The 18,301-nt window shown below is 38.4% G+C and overlaps 1 protein-coding gene across 2 annotated transcripts in view; it reads right to left on the minus strand.

The window, feature by feature from the left end:
* The window catches only part of Cmtm8 (CKLF like MARVEL transmembrane domain containing 8), a 95,655-nt gene that overhangs the window by 76,142 nt on the left and 1,212 nt on the right, over positions 1 to 18,301 (minus strand). For both annotated transcript variants that reach the window (XM_048795112.1, XM_015489545.2), the window contains exon 2: positions 18,118 to 18,301. In XM_048795112.1, coding sequence (XP_048651069.1) covers positions 18,118 to 18,264 — 147 coding nt within the window. In that variant the 5' untranslated portion in view covers positions 18,265 to 18,301. The remainder of the gene's footprint in view (positions 1 to 18,117) is intronic.

Below are 18,301 nucleotides of genomic sequence, written 5' to 3' on the forward strand. Positions count from 1 at the left end.
AATACCCAGAACATTTGGAACTTTATAGAAAATAGAATATACATGCTTCAATAAAACCAAACCCAAGCTGCGCATAGTGGCGCATGTCTGTAATTCCAGCAGCTCAGGAGGCTGAGGAAGGAGGATCATAAGTTCAAAGCCAGCCTCAGCAATATGAGGTGCTAAGTAACTCGGTGAGACCCTGTCTCTAAATAAAATACAAAATAGGGCTGGGGATGTGGCTCAGTGGTTGAATGCCCCTGAGTTCAATCCCCAGTACAAAAATAGACAAAAAAAAAAAACAGGGCAGTGGTTACCGGAAGAAGGGCAGGGCCTCCAAAGAGCCTCCAAGAGCCTCCTCCTTTTTTTTAAGGAAGGATTTTTTAATACCTTTATTCTATTTATTCATTTGTATGTGGTGCTGAGGATCGAACCCAGGGCCTCACATGTGCTAGGCAAGCGCTCTACTGCTGAGCTATGGCCCCAGCCCCAGTACTCTATTTCTTAAGCTCAGTGGTTGATGCTCTGGTCTGAATATGTCCCCAAAATGCATGTATAGGAAACTCAATCCCTAATGCAACCACATTGGGAGGTGGGGCCTTTTGGGTGGTGTTTAGGGTGATCAATGCTTTTATAACAAGGCTAGACAAAAGGACTTTGGTCCTTTTGGATCTTCCACCTTCTGCCATGTGAGGATACAGTTTTCTAGAGGATGCAGCACTCAGGGCTCCATTGGAACCAACGACTGGACTCTTAGCAGACAACAAACCTGCTGCCATCTTGGTCTTGAACTGCCCAGTGTTTAGAACAGTGAGACACAAACTTCAATTACCTGTCAAGTCTCAGGTATTCTGTTATAGTAGCATGGACCAAATTGGCATATGGTTGTTTTATTTTTCTTTAAATTCCATGTGGGTTTTAGTACTTCATGAATATGTCACACACAAAAAAGTTGCAGTTAAAAAGGAAGGAACCTTTGTTCTGGGAGCATGGGAGTCTGCAGAAGACACAGTCCCATTTCCCAGTTACACACATTAGCAACTGAACCACAGTGGCCTGATTTTTCCAGTACCTTGGGAGACAGGAAACTTTAAGTGTCAACTCCCATCCAAGCTCTGGTTCCTAGGATGGCAGCTAAGGCAGCATTAACCTGGATCCTAGTTAACTGAGCGCTGGTCTTCTACCTTTCACAAAATCAACTTAATCACATGCAAGTAAAAAAAAAAAAAAAAAAATCCAACATTAGCTTCCCACGACAGTACAAACACTAGCTCATGATTTCAAATGTGAATGAAAAGGAAAACCGCTCAAGATTCACATCACAGCTAAAGGAAATTTAGATATAATTTCCACTGTATAAGCCAATAGAATATTCAATTCAGTAATTACAGACTTCCTCAAACATCTCTATCTCTAAGGAAATTCTGGTCCTATGAATCACAAGGTCAGTGCTCCAAAGCACACAGACTTTTTTCTCCCTAAAGTAAACCTACAGTTCAAGGGAGATTAGATGATGAGTCCTCAATACCTTCCTGCTGTTGACTGCTATGCACGGCAGTCATGAAAACTGTTAGCCATCTCTCATGTATCTTAGTCAAAGATGCCCCTTAAAGCCTGGTTGGGGCTTAATGTTTCTGACCAGGTTTTTTTTTCTCTAAAAAAAAAATCTTTGATGCTTGATTGTTATGTATTTCTTGTTGCAACCTTTAAAGCCTCAATTTAAAGATTTTTGTCCTGCTTCAAGCCCTTCCTAGAAACAAGGCAGGTTTATAAATAAACAATAAAGATGTCTTTCTCCTCTGAGTTCTTTCTGGCCCCAGAAAGTGGCACCTCTTATAATTAGATTTTGGATACTCGAAGGAAAGGGCAAGGTGAGATAAGGAAGAAGCAGCTCAGAGCTTTGCATGTTTTCCAACACAGGTCATTACACTCAGACCTCCAGGAAATGGACCACCCCATGGCTTAAAAAGGTGTGTTAGTTGATGAGATCTTTCTATTGTACCTGCGAGGCTAGTATTGTTCATTATTATGGCTAGATCATTCGACTTGTTTTTTACAAAGTCTGAATGAACTCATCATGTTAAAAGTTAAAATTGGGGCTGGGGTTGTGGCTCAGTGGTATAGCACTTGCCTTGCACATGTGTGGAACTGGGCTCGATTCTACCATATATAAACAAACAAATAAAATAAACACCCATTGACAACAACAAAAAAATTGTTTTTAATTAAAATAAGCAGATCTTTGTGGTTCTTAAGCTTCAAACCTTTTTAAAGGTATGATCTTAAGCTGGGTATATATCAGAGAGGCTCAATTCTATGCTCATGCTCAGTGCTAAGTGAGAATGCTCTAGAAGCTGAGATATGTCTGCTCACCCCAAATGCCTGTCCAAGCAGGATTGACCTATGCACTGAGGGAAGAAGTAACAGAATCAATATACCTTTATCCAAGGAATAAGCTAATATTTACCTCTGGGATAGAGTTCTCATGTGCTTTAGCTCACTTGATTTGCTGCTAACGTGTAAAGTCATCATTACTTTTCTCATTATCATAGATGGGAGTTCAGGAAATATTAGATCAGTTATAGAAGAGCACACAGCTAGAAATCAAATGCATGTCTCCAATGAAAAAACAGTTAAGTCCTTACAATGTTTTAGTAATGCAGCAAATCACAATTGGTTTTCAATACAGTGACCCGGCAGACTACTGTGAAAGCAGATATAACAGAAGCTACCTGTGGATCCCCTCTCCTCTATTCCCTTGAATTGTCCCTGACTCCCTCACTGCCCACCCAAGGTTGGAAAGCCAGACTGTCGCTCAGGTCCCACACATGATTATGTAGCTTCACAGACACACCCATCCAAGAGTAAGAAGGTCAAACAACATCACGGCCAGAGGACACGCTTTGGCTACACCTGTGTTTCCACTGGCAGACACAACCTAGGGAGGAGTTTTTGTTTTGCTGTGGTGGTGGTAACTGAAATTCCACTATCCTATTGCTGGCTTCATGGTGTTGAGGTGAATCAGAGAGCTTGTACCCTATAGTACCATGTGTGACAGTGGAGATGGTGGAGAACCAGGACCTGGCAGTCTGTGAGAGTCGATACTGCTTCCTCGCCTTCCTGTTTGTGTCAGGCTGCGTCCATGGATGATTCTAGATGTTATTCCTGGAAATTTAGTGTACAGCCTGCTCCTTCAACCCTACTGAAAATCTGAAAGCTATCCAATGATACTCAGCAAATCCCTTGCTACTATGGCTGGCTAAAATGGATTCTGTCATCTGCAACTGAACCCTGACCAAGACAATGGATATCCTACTTTCCCATGGAAGAAAGATGCTACTGGGCTGGTTACCAAGGATCTCCTGGCTGGGACAAGCAATCAGATGGGATTTTCCCATCTGGCAGTCCTCAAGGGCATGATGAACTCATTCATGTATGATTTGTTTCTTCAAATCATGGCTCAACCAGAAACGAAATGAAATAAAGGAGGAATTCCCTAGAACACAGGGGCTGGTTTCTTATCAAGCAAGGCAATGAATGTGAAAATCCTTTAAGGGGTAAATGTTCATCTAAGAAAAAGTATTGCCACCTTCCTGGAAATAGTCATAAATCTTAGTGAAAATTAGAAGCAAACTGCATTTTAGACTTAACTCTGTGAGGTGAATAAAGGATCCAAGGCCTGGAAAGAATAAGTGCCTCTTGAATTTCAGCTCAAATTTAAAAACCTGAGGTTTTTTGTTTTTTGTTTTTGTTTTTTTCCCTTACTATGATTCAACATCTCCCTAAGCATATTTTTTTTTCATGTCCTACATCTTATCATTGATCATTTGTTTAAGTAAAAATAGATGAAATTTCTCTCTATGGTCTAAGTGTCAAAAGACACAGACTCTGGCATCTGATAAATATTCCACATTTTTGATGACTGAATAAACAAGATATTATTGTGAATTTTCACTTTAAAACTCATAGCATTTTAGACTGGGAAAGACCTTGAAAAACAACCAAAACTAAGGTAATATGGGGCAGGAAACAGATGAGGAGTTTCCCTCCTAGCAACTAGAGTAGCCCAAGCATTTTATAAAAATCCAATATAATTTGACAACGGACAGGGGACACAGCTGTGAATGACTTTAAAAAAATCCTAACAGTCAACTTGAAGAATAAACATGTGAAAATTAGGAAGAAACTTTGAAAAATCACAGCTGGGGTAGATTACCCTATGAGATGTTCAAATGATTTCTAAAGCTGCAGATATAGTAAAACACCAAAACACGGTATAGGATTTAACCCAAGCAGATATAAAAAGTAAGTAAATGGGGAAAAAAGGAGGAAGCAATCTAGATCAGTAAATGAAGAATGGATTTATCTACATAAAATGTTGCGATAACTGAGTAGATATTTGAAAACAAAGTTAGAACCCAACTTTGCAACTTCTGCTAAAATAAATTTCAGTACTAAGGTTAAATATTACCTTAGTTCATTTTATGCCAACTATACCATAATACTTGAGACTGGACAATTTACAAAGAACAGAGATTTGGTTTTTGCAGTTCTGGAGGCTGGGAAGTCCAAGGTTGAGGGACCTATATCTGGCAAGGACCTTCTTTTTTTGTTTGTTTGTTTTGGTACCAGGGATTAAACCCAGGGGTGCTCAAGTACTAAGCCATATTTCCAGCCTTATTTTATTTTTTTTGTTTTGAGACAGAGTCTTGCTAAGTTACTTAGGGCCTCACTTTAGTTGTTGAGGCTGATCTTGAACTTGTGATCCTCCTGCCTCAGCCTTTTGAGCTGCTGGGATTATAGGGTGTGCCACCATGCCTGGCTGGCAAAGGTCTTCTTTTGGGGTCATCTCATGGATGAAGGTTAAAGGCAAGAGTTCACTCTCCTGAGTAAAAGAAGGTAAGGGGGCCAAACTCATTCTTTTATCATGAATCTACTCACTCAATAACATACATTTATTTATTTATATTAGTTTTCTGGATGAACACAATATCTTTTTTTTTTTTTAATGTGGTGCTGAGGATCGAACCCAGTGCCTCACGCATGCCAGGTGAGCGCGCTACCACTTGAGCCACATCCCTAGCCCCTCAATAATATTTTTGAAGACAAGAGTCTCCATGACCTACTTATCTCTTAAAGGTCCCATTTCTTAACACTATTGCATTGGGGATAAAGTTTTCAACAAATGAACTTCAGAGGACACATTTAAGCCACAGCAAATATTTTTAAGTACCACAAGAAAAATATACATAAATATGAATGTATGATCAATTTCATCAACTATACTTAGCTTTGCTAGTAAGCATGACACCAAATGTTAGGGGAAAATGAGGCTGATAGATCTGAAGATAAACTTCGGTTTATGGGTACAATTACGAAAAAGAAAATTAAGAGATGACAAAATGGAAACATATTCATAAAAACAAAAGGTCAATATTCTTTATATACATTAAAACTATCTGTATGTAACAAAACAGTAGAACTTCTCTATAGCTGACTACGTCTGTATGTTGACTTCTTTATTCTCCCCAAATCTCACTAAAATGATTTTGAAGAAATTTAAAATACCTAATAGTGTTGAAAGCTAGAAAGAGCAACCACAATCTGGAGCAATAAGGGATTCCTGGGGGGCATTTGGTGTCAAACTAATGACAAGCAAGGGGTTTCCAACTTAAAAAAAAAAAAAAAAATAGTCCAGGGGAAAAATATTGGCTAACACAAGGTACATGACTAGAAATGGACAAGGGAGAGACAGTGTTCTTTTGAATGTAGTAATACAGCCATACATCTTGATTAATTCTCTAAGTAGTTAAAAAATATGAATTTAAACGTAGACAGAAATTACAGAGTAACTCCAAACAAATAACTTTCAATTACTAGAAGAGAAAATAAGGAAAACTCAGAATTCCAAATAACCCATTACAATAATTAAGCCGGGCATGGTGGCGCACACCTGTAATCCCAGTGGCTCTGGAGGCAGAGGCAGGAGGGTCGCAAGTTCAAAGGCAGCCTGAGCAATTCAGCAAGGCACTAAGCAACTCAGTGAGACCCTGTCTCTAATAAAATACAAAATAGGGCTGGGGATGTGGCTCAGTGGTCGAGCATACCTGAGCTCAATCCCTGGTACCCCTCTCCCTCCCAAAAAAAAAAAAAAAAACCCAAAATACAATAATTATAAATGTGTCAAATTTTCATACTGAAAGACAAGTTCCCAGACTGGGTATAGAAGTAAAATCTAGCTATATGAACGTATGACATAGAAGATGTACAAATAACAAGATGACAAAGAAGGTTTAAAAAAAAAAAAAACAACAAAATAAAGTATCTCCTTTTGGAGGAGGTAAAATATTTTGGAATTAGAAGTGGCAACTTTACAACACTGGAAATAGACTAAATGTCATTTGATTGTTCATTTTAAACTGATTGACTTTGTTATGTAAATCTCATCTCAATTGAAAAAAAAAAAAACAACAGGAAGAAAACATAGATAAGTGCTCCAAAAGAGCTGATAAGGTGACTTTTTAAATTTATTTTTTATTCTTGTTTGTTATATATATGACAGCAGAATGCATTACAATTTACATTACATATATTGAACACAATTTTTCATATCTCTGGTTGTATATAAAGTATATTCACACCAATCGTGTCTTCATACAGGTACTCAGGGTAATGATATCCATCGCATTCCACCATTTTTTTTACCCCTATGACTCCTCCCTTCCCCTCCCACCCTTTTGCCCTATCTAGAGTTCATCTAATCCTCCCATGCTCCCCCTCCCAACCTCACTATGAATAGAGCTGATAAAGAACACAGCAAAGGAAAACTAAAAGACTCGATATCCCCAGATATCATATTAAAAACTCAAATCCAAGAGTAAAAAAAAAAAAAAAAAAAGACATTTTAAATCCAATAGTCTATTAAAAGAATACATTACAGTCATGTGCTATTTTAACAGTGGGAATACATTATGGGAAATGCTTCATTATATGATTTTGTTATTGTGCAATCATTATGATGTACACTTACACAAATCAAGATGACCAAAATGTCACTAGACAATATAAACTATGGGACCACCATTGTATATGCAGTTTGTCATTGACTAAATGGTATGTGGTGTATAATGAATAACTAAATATTGATTATCCCAAGAGAGCAAAAGTGTTTCAACATTAGGTTTCCTAATATAACTCACTACATTGGCAAACCAAAGAAAACAATACCCCATACAATCACCTCAATAAAAAGCTACCCCCATCCAAATCCAAACTCCTTTTTCCATTTCCATTCACAGTCACAGATCACATTCCTGATTAAAATGAGTACACAATTGAACTTCCCTTCCTTAAATCAAGGAAGAAGACCTATCAGACCCTGAAGCTAAAACTGCACTATCATTTTAACAGGGTGTGTTAATCAATTTTTTGTTGCTGACACAAAATTCTTGAGAAAACAACATAGAGGGAGAAAGACTTATTTTGACTCATGTTTTCAGAGGTTTAGTCCATGGTTGGCTGGCTTCATGGTTCTATACTGAGATGAGACAGAACATTATGGCAGCAGCATGTGGTAGGACAAAACTGCTCATTGCATGGTGGCTGGAAGGCAGAGAGAGAGGGCCTGGGGACAAGAGAGAATCCCTAGGGGAAGACCTGCTTCAACTAGATTCCAAATCCTACAGTATCTACCATCTCCACTGTTATGAATCCCTCAATGGATTAATCCATTGATGAAATAAGAGTTCTCCTTATCCAATCATTTCTAAAAATCCTCACCTCTGAACATTGCTGCTTTGGGGACCAACCTTCAACACATGAGCCTTTGGGATATACTGAGATCTAAACCATAACACAGTGGAAACATCCAATTAAAATTATGAGCCAACCAAGGACACCCTTATTATCCCAATTATCCAACATTATCCTAGAAGTCTTAACTCATACAATAATGAAAAAGTAAAAGTATAAAAAAAAAGTGAAAAACAACCGTATTTACAGATATTACTTTTATTTATGAAATAAAAAATAATAAAAATTATGAGAATAATTCAAATAAGATGGCTACACACAAGATCAAAATTAAAAAACAAATAGCTTTCAGCCAGGTTCTATGGTGCACACCTGCAATCCCAGATACTCAGGAGGTGGAGGCAAAAGGATCAAAAATTCAAGGGTGGCCTGGGCAACTTAGCAAGACCCTGTCTCAAAATAAAAGGGCTGGGGATATAGATTGGTGGCAGAACACTTCCCTCTCATGCATGAGGCCCTGGGTTCCATCCCCAGCACTACAAAAAATAATAGTCTATAGCTTTTATATATCATAAGTAATCAAAATTTTATAAACCAAATTCATTTTTTATAAATATCATTCATCAACAATGAAAAATAATTAAATCAAGGAAGGCATGCACAAGACTTACCTGGAAAATAAAAACTTTTACTTACTGGAAAAATAAAAACAACTAAGAATTTTAAGAAAATTAGAGGACCTGTATAAATGGAGACACTATTCTTAGATGGTAAAATACCAGGAAGATAACTTTTAAAATTAAATTATAAATGTAACGTGTCTACAATCCAAGTTGTAATGGAATTTAAGGAATGCTGATTCTAAAAGCCACATGTGTTAGTGTAATATACAAGAACAGAAAAAGAAATAAACTGGTATGACTTACCCTAGTGGGTATTAAAATGCACAATACAACTATAATTAAAGAGGTCTGGAATTGACTCAAAAATAAAACAAGAGAGAGTCAAGAAATATTTATGCACATAGGGGAATATAATTGATTCATAGCGAGACACCTGGATATCCAGTTGGGAAGAAATGTAAAATTGTTATATTACACAAAGAGAATGTCTGACAATTTAAGTATGTAAGTATTCTTAACATAAAATTTTTGTCTCCTATAATTTCTTCAAATATTTGTATAATCATGGGGAAGCCCTGTTTAAGCAAGTTAAAGCTCAGAAGGCTAAAGAAAGTTAAGACTTCAAACAAATTAAAAACTTTCTTTGATGAAACATGGCATGATGACATTAATAGCAGGTGACAGATGAGAAAATTAATAACCATAACATACAAGAAATGTATACAAGAAAATAATGTGGAAAAATATTAAGATACTTCAGATAAATGAGGGAGGGAGTGAAAGAGACTATTTAAGTGACCTGAAACTTATTTTTTTATAACGTACATTTTATATTTTAAGTTTCTTCAATTACATTTATGCAAAAATTTATCTTCATTCTTAAAAAGTTAAATCATAGGGGCTGGAGTTATAGCTCAGTTGGTAGAGTGCTTGCCTTGCATGCATAGGATCCTGGATTCATTCTTCAGCGACACCAAAAAAAAAAAATTAAATTAAATCATAAATAAAAATAAAGAGTTAGAAAGCAAGCATCCCAGCCAGGCATGATGGCTCATGCCTGTAACAGCAGTTGCTTGGGAGGTTGAGGCAGGAGGATCACAAGTTCAAAGCCAGCCTCAGCAACCCAGCAAGGCCCTAAGCAACTTAGTGAGACCCTGTCTCAAAATAAAATATAAAAAGGGCTGGGGACGTTGCTCAGTGGTTAAGCACCTCTGGTTCAATCCCGGGTACAAAAGAAAAGAAAAAGCAAGCAAGCAAGCAAAAATCCCCATTCAAACACACACCCAATTCAATATTATTACCCTCCCAGGTAGTAATTTTCATTAAGAGATTCTTTCTCTTTTATATCTTTAAAAATGTTTTTTAAAGAAAGAAATACCCCCCCCCTCTTTTTAAGTAGGTAGAAGAAAAAGCAAGCAGTTACCCAAAATAGAAAGAAATGGCTAATAAGCATATTTAAAATGTACAACTTCAATAATCACAGAAATGCAAACAAAAACAATTTGTTCTTTTTCACATGTCCACGCTCCCCTGAATATTGTTTATGGCTGGTGTTCTCTCTGATTGGCAGGTTCCCAGGCCAAATGAGTTTTTATTATTTTGAATCTCTCTCATCTCTAATTGGCAAATATCAAAAGAAAGTGTGAGTCTGCAGAAATAAATCCTGTTACTCATGAAACACCACTAGAGGAAATGCAAATTGACACAACATTTTTGTACAACTTGGTTGAAATATCAAAAGCAATAAAAACATACAATAAACCACACACACGCAAAAAATATATATTACAACTAACAAATGTCAGAAAAACTGTAGAATACAATATCAAGGATGTAGAACTCAATTGAATTTCAATAATCTAGTACTAAATAATCTGGAAAAGAAATTAAGAAAATAATCCCATTTGCAATAGCATCAATAATAAAATGCTTAGGAATAAATTTAATAAGAGAAGCGCAAGACACATATGCTAAAAACACAAAATACTATTGAAAGAAATTAGAGAAGACCTAAATAATAGGAAAGACATCCCATGTTCATGAATTGGGAGATCATTTTGTGAAAATGGCAATTTTTGCCACATTGGTCTATAGATTCAACATAAGCCACATTGAAATTGTAAGTTGCCTTTTTATGTTTTCACAGTTTTTAAAAATTGGTCCTAATTCATGTAGAAATGCATGGGACCCACAATAGTTAAAACGATCTTAACAAGAACAAAGTTGAAGGATTTCGATTTCTGATTTCAAACTCAGTACAAAGCTACAGTCATCAATACAGTGTGGTACTGGTATAAGGATATACATATAGACCAATCAAATATACTGAAAATTCAAAAATAAATCCTTATATTTATGGTCATTTTATTTTCAATAAGGATGCCAAGAAAATTCAATGATAAAAAAAATAAATGGTGCTGGGAAAATTAGATACCTGCATGTAAAAGACTGAAGTTAAACTCTACCTCACACCATACACAAAAGCGAGTTCACAATGAACCATAGATCACAAAACAAGTTCAAAATGAACATAAATGTAAGACCTAAAACTATAAAACTTTTAGAAGAAAATGCAGGAGTAAATCTTCATGACTGTGGATTAGGCAAAGTCTTCTTAGATATGATATCAAAAACCCAAACAAAATAAGAAACACATAAATTGAACTTTATCAAAATTAAGGACTTTTGCACTTTAAAGGACACTATCAAGAACTTCATTGAAAAGACAACCCACACAATGGGAGAAAAATATTTTCTAATCATATAGCTGAAAAGGAATTTGTACCAGAATATGTATAGAACTCATACAACTCTGCCCTGAAAGCCAAATTAATCATATTTTTAAACCGGCAAAGGGTTTGTTAAAAAATACATACATATATATTTATATATTATAAATATGTATATGTATTATATATTGTATATTATATATATATATATATATATATATATATATATATATATATATTTTACTTATAGATGGACACAGTACCTTTATTTCATTTACTTATTTTTATGTGGTGCTGAGGATCGAACCCAGTACCTCACATGTGACAGGCAAGTGCTCTACCACTGAGCCACAACCCCAGTCCCAAAACTGGCAAAGGTTGTGAATAGACATTTCTCTAAAGAAGACACACGAATGCTCCATAGACACATGAAGATTGCTCAGCATCATTAGTCTCGATGGAAATGTAAACCAAAACCACAATGAGACACCCCTGCATAGCCCCTAGGATGACATGAATCAAATATAGAATGTAAGTCTTGGTGAGGATGCAGAGAATCCAGAACATTCTGTTGCTGATTTCCACTTTGGAAACAGTCTAGCAGTGCCTCAAAATGTTCAACAGAGTCACCATGTAACCCAGTAATTCCATTTCCAGCCAAATGCCCAAGAAAACCAAAAATAAATGTCCACACAAAAACCTGTACATGAAAATTCATACCAGCATTATTCGCACTAGTAAAAACATGGAATCCCAAATGTCCATCAACTGATGAATGAAAAAATAAATAAACATATAAATACAATGGAATATTATTTGACAACATAAGGAATAATGTGCTTATGAATTCTATATATGGATGGATGGTTCTTAAAGAAGCCAGACAGAAAGGGCCACATAGTGTAGAATTCCATTTACATGAAATGTCCAGAGAAAGCAGGTTAATGATTACTAAAGGAAAGGGAGGAATGGGGGGTGATTGCTAAGAGGGGATTTTTTTTTTCAGGCAAAGTTCTAAAGTTGAATAGTGGTGATAGCTGTACACTCTTATGAATAACCTAAAATTCCTTAAACTGTAGACCTTAAAAAAAGTCAGCTTTATATATGAATCATATCTCAATGACGCTGTTTTTTTTTTAAAAACACACACAGCCAAACTCATAGAACTTTACACCAAAAAGGGTAAATTTTACTGGATATCCAATAAACTTGGCTTTAAAGAAGATTCATTGATGGAGTTGTGGCTCAGCAGTAGAGTGCTTGCCTAGCGCATGCAAGGCACTGGGTTCGATCCTCAGCACCACATAAAATAAGTAAAATAAAGGTACCATGTCCAACTACAGCTAAAAAACTTAAAAAAAAAAAAAAAGATTCATTGACACTTTTTATCAATTCTAAGTATTGATCCTGAGAAAATATCAGACATCCAGGAAGATTTAGCTTAATGGATATTTATTACATGGCTATTAGGAAAAGGAAATAAACACACATTGAATAGTTGGAGCCTAGATATTTCTGGAATACTACGTGGCCATTAAGAATGTCGTTAAGAAATTAATCATTGATAAGAAATGCAATAGGTCAGGTCTCAGCAGGAAACCAGGCACACTCACATTAGGTAATCCGAGCAGAGTTTAATAAAGGTGCTATCTGTAAAGCAGGATGCAGGAAAACCACAAGTGATAGCACAGTATCTGGAAACAGTAAGCAGAGGGGGAGTGGACAGTGATCAGTGCCAGAGAAAAGAGCAGCCAGATAGCCCACCTTCCATGGAGGGACACAGCCAGCCAACCTGCTGAGACCCAGCAAGGAGGACTCCTGGGGAATGGGTACCCAGAATTTGCTTTCTTTTCCCCCAGAACCTCCTGCTGGGGACACCAATGAATGAAGCAAGAGGCATGTCAGAGGGTGGGGAGTCCTTGAGAGTCCAGCAGGTCAGCCTCCCAGGTAGAGAACAGGTGGAGAATGGATCTGGGGGACAAATGGCAGATACCAGCACAGATGGTCATGGCAAGAAACAATAAGAATAATTTTTTTCTCCCAAAACGTATTGGTTAATAATATAAAATTACTTAAGAAATTTTGGAACACTTTACTCCAAAGGGTAAACAATGGTTCACTCAGTTCCCCAACAATGAACAGTGAACCAACGGCTACTGGAATTTGGTGAAGGGATTCTGTGTTGTTGGAGACTGTTCCATACATTTCAGGACATTTAATAGTTCTACTCCCCAGGGCACTAAACACCAGTATAAAGCCCAGGTGGTACAATAACCAAAACAACTTCAGGACCCTACCCACTTCTAGACTGTGCCCTTGAGAAACCACTGTGGGAGCAAGAATTCATTTTTTGATTTTTTTTTTTCTTACCTGCATTTTTCCAATTTTCCTACAAAGTCTGGGTATTGCTTTTGTGAAACGGAAGCCACGTTCACTACTTTTTTAAAAAAGGAACAAGACAGCAATTTCGATTACAATTCTCAGTTAACCCTATTTGTCCTTCCCCAACCAAGTCTGCTCATGACAGTAAGTAAATAAAAGGTGACCTAACATTATTATGTGGATGCTATAATTCATTTTAAAGTCACCAATACAGGAAGGGTGCAATTAACTCAGCTTCTTACAAATCACTTTTATTCTTCAAGTACTTGTAATAGGTATGAGATCACAGCATCCTACAATTCACAGGTCAAGTACTGGATTGCTTCTAGCTTGTTATAAAACTTTAAAAGGAAGGAAACTGCCATGATTTGGTTTCAACACGGTGTTACACTGGCATAGCCTTAAGTGTCTTAGTAGGCATAGCTACTGCCACTCACCCCCGCAAGAAGGCCAGGGCAAGCAATTTTTTTAAAATATTTTTTTTAAGTTATAGATGGATACAATACCTTTATTTTATGTATCTATTTTTATGTGGAGCTGAGGATTGAACCCAGTGCCTCACACATGCTATGCAAGCGCTCCACCACTGAGCTACAGCCCCAGCCCCACAAGCAATTTTGACAAGTGATTTGGGGAAATATTGTGTTTTGTTCTATTATTTCATTTCCTCGGATCCAAGCAAAATTCAGGATCTCAGTAATTCTTTATCTCAATATTTTTACAGGGCTGGAAAAGTAGCATTTTTCTGGGTTCGGGTTTAGCATAATCTCAGAAAAGGGACAGTGATAGTTAGAAATACACATATACCCCTCCAGATAAAGAATCAGTGGTACCATATTTCATAATATCCAAGAAACCATCAATTTTAAGCTACATTCTGATCCAGATGTCAAATCATGAATTTAAAAAATCTTAGAATCAAAACATAGTATATCATTTCAGGGGCTCTTCAGCATTCTGAATGTTAAAGAGTCCGTTTAATAAAAAAAAAAAAGGAATTTTTTTTTAAAAAGTGCACACTGCTGATGACAATTTTGACCAGTAAAACTGCAGAATATGTCACAGAATCCTTAAATTTGCATACCTTTTGACCCAATGATTCTACTTTAAGGAACTTTTCCTCAAGAAAACCATTGTGCAAGCCCAGAAAGATAGACAAAGAAGGACAGCAGCTGCAGCATTGCTTATATTAGTAAAATTTAGAAACGTATTTGTCTTAAGAGGACCAAGGGAATCAAATATGGTACTTCCTTATGATAGAAAACTAACAATGCGGGCTGGGGCTGGGGCTCAGTGGTAGAGTGCTCGCCCAGCATGCACGAGGCACTGGGTTTGATCCTCAGCACCCAGATTTACATAAATGTAAAATAAAGATATTGTGTCCACCTAAAACTTAAGAATAAATATTAAAAAGAAAAGAACGAGAAAACTAACAATGCAAGAAAACAGAGATCTGAAAAATGTTCATGGCATCATAGGCACAAATAGCAGGTCACAATCAGTAAGAAAAATTGCAAAAACCACATGATAGAAAAAATAAGTATAAAAAGAGTTTCGAAAAGAAATGAAAAGTGGAAAGAAAAAAAATTTTTTTTTAAATCTCCTTAAACTTACATGAGTTTTTCCTTATTTGGGAGAACACACTAAGTCCCCAGTATAAGGGAAGAAAACACATCACTGATACCTCAGATCTCTGAGGAGAAGGAATATTCTATAGGTTTCCAATGTGGTGAGCAGAGGTGAATTGAAATAAATTTTTTTTTTAATCAGAACAGCTAAAGGACTATAGAATACTTTTAAAATTCTGAAGATCAACTATTTCCAGTCTAACAGTCAAATTATGTGTAACAGTAGAATTCTGAAAGATGAAAATCTCAATTTCCACTTGCATCATTTCTTAGGTAACTATGAGCTGCTCACCTCCTGCAGGTAAAGCAAATCAGAGTAGGACACTGACCAGAAGAGGTACAGTCTCCAACCCGAGACAGAGAGCACAGAACTTCACGTGACGGTGCAGTCACCAGACAAGTGAGAGCAGGTCAGAGGCCCGGGGGTCAGGCAGGTCAGGATAACCCTGATAGAATACAGTGGGCTCTTTCTAGCCAGAGATTTGGACAACTCCAATTAAATCGGTGACTAAATATGTGGGGAAATAAGAAATGTGAAAAGGGCATTACTAACACCAAAGAAAGCAAGAAATTGGGCAGGAAAAGTGCTCAAGGTTACTCTGTGGCTCAGCTCTGAAGTGTTCATGGTATCATGAGTCAGTAGTGGCTGTTGGTCCAAACCAAATCACCTGATGACCGTCCTGGGAGACAGGAAGGGTATTATGTAATTGGAGGTGGTCTGAGACAGTGAAGGCTTCAGCTTTCAGAGCAGAAAGGCGGTGGGACAATGCAGGCAAGCTGGGGGAAAACTCTAAGCTTAGAGACACATTACTCAGAGCGCTGAGAGTCTTGAATATGGTTGTCTCTAGGAATGGAGAGCGAGGAAAAGATTTCTGCCTGTAGTACTGTTTGATTCTGAAACATGTCCATAATTATCTCTGTCAAAAATAAAAACTCAGCCAGGTGCCGTGGAGCAAGGGCATGGTTTGGGAGGCTGAGGCAGGAGGATCTTGAATTCAAAGCCAGCCTCAGCAACTTAGTAAGGCTCTAAGCAACTCAATGAGACCCTATCTCTAAATAAAATATAAAAAAAGGGCTGGGGATGTGACTCACTGGTTAAGTGCCCCTGGGTTTGATCCCCGGTACCAATAAATAAATAGATAGATAAATAAATAAATAACTTGCCTACAGCAGTAATAAGGGTGACATGGTTTTTCCACCTTCTTCAAAAAGCTCCCCGAAATGCCAGGCACGGTGGCACATACCTGTAATCCCAGTGGCTCAGGAGGCTGAGACAGGAGGATCGCGAGTTCAAAGCCAGCCTCAGCAACGGCAAGGCGCTAAGCAACTCAGTGAGACCCTGTCTCTAAATAAAATACAAAATAGGGCTGGGGATGTGGCTCAGTGGTTTAGTGCCCCTGAGTTCAACCCCCAGTACCCCAAAAAAACCTCACTGAAATCTAAAAGGATACATGCCAACATGTCAACAATGGTTACTTCTAGTAATGGGATTGTGGGCCATTTACATTTCTTCCTTCACTTTCATATTGTCTGAAAAAGTATGGCACAGAGAGCATATCTGAGCTTGTTGTCAGAAAACGAAGAGGCATTTTATTTCATGCCTGATTGTAACCCACCCCATAATAGAAGCCCCAACTCCATAGTGTTAGCTTCTGTTTGCCCTGCTCAAGCAGGGCGACTGCCAGCTCCTTCACTCTCACTGCAAATATTTGTTGAACTTTGTAAAGTCAGGCCCTGTAAGGTGATTCCAATATTTTCAGCTTTTTATTGGGTCTCCCGAGTCTTTAGTACCAGCCAGGAAATCAGTTGGCCAACATCACTCAAACTTTCTGTGCACTGGAACACTTGGGAGATGGATTCCCTAGCTCTAGGATGGGGTTTGAGCCGCTGGAAGAGCAAGCAAGCTCTTTGATGTACACAGGTTTCACCGAATGTTTCTCAAAGGGACTGTCCAGGACTGTATATGTCTACTTTCTAGCTTTCACACAGGCTCAGTTCTGAATTCCACAGTGTTTAAACAAGTCTCTGAGATAGCAAAAGGAGTACTGGCCAGACAAATGGAAGGAATGCCCCTTAGCGGTTAAGAACAGAGACCAGGAAAAAGGCTGGCCTGAGTCTGCATTCCAGCTCCACCCTCCACAGGCATAGTTGACTTCCTCTCTTAGGCCTCAGTTTCTTCACATGTAAAATGGGTTTAATTAAAGCCACCTTTACCTTGAGGGTTGTTGTGTGGAGGACATGAGATCTCTAAGGCATCTAAGGGATTTTATAACCCTGGCACAGGGGGAAGACTCAGTAAATGACCACTGCTAGCTGTTAACAGGGCTCCAGTCCTTTCTCAGCCATGAAGGATTGGCTGGGACTTCTGGGGAGATCACTTGTCCTCAGTCTCCATGTGTAACAATGGAGGGGAGCAAATACATGTCCTGTCACCTGTTGGCAGGACCTTCTGAGCCCGCACCAGGATGTGCACAGCACCAGACAGGAGGCCCTTTAATTCTCAAAGAAGTTGATACTCTCAGATTTTACTCAGTGATTATCCACCCCCCAACCCCATTCACTTCATTTTTACTTACCAGGGAGATATTAGAAAAAGGAAAAGCCCTCCCACACACACTACCCCCCCAATCTTAGGAAAGTTTTACTTTAAGGAAGGAGGCTATCCACGTGGAAATCAGGTGAAGGAGGCACCAAGTGTCCCTGACATGCAACACAAACTTGAATACCCACCAGGCATCCTGCTCCCAGCACAGATCATCTCCACTGAGAGTGCCCAGCAAACTAGATTTCTTCCCCCCTCCAAACATCGTGAGAGTCACCACCCTCTCTCTCCCCGAGAGGTTGAAAGGATCTCCTTCTGAGTTTTGCACTTTGCGAAGAATAGAGGCTGAGTTTAAAAAAAAAAAAAAAAAGAGTTCCCCAAAGCCTGCGCGAGGATCTGAGCAGGTTCCATTGGAGAAGCACAGCGGGTGCCAACGCGCCGGGTCCGTCTGCCTCCCCCGCCCCCGGCCCGCTGGCACTCACGATCTCGGCCACGATGAGAAGCCCGGGCACAGTGCGGAGGAACTCTCGATCGTAGGCGAAGCTGCTGCTGGTGGTGGAGAAGTTCTCAGCGAAGGAGCTGGTGGTGGTGGTGACCGTGTGCGAGCGAGCACGCTGCGGCTCCTCCATCGTCGCGCCCGGATCGGGCTGGCCGGTCCCCGGGGAC

This window comes from Marmota marmota, unplaced genomic scaffold (genome assembly GCF_001458135.2).
Source record: "Marmota marmota marmota unplaced genomic scaffold, marMar, whole genome shotgun sequence".
Taxonomy (NCBI): Eukaryota; Metazoa; Chordata; class Mammalia; order Rodentia; family Sciuridae; genus Marmota; species Marmota marmota.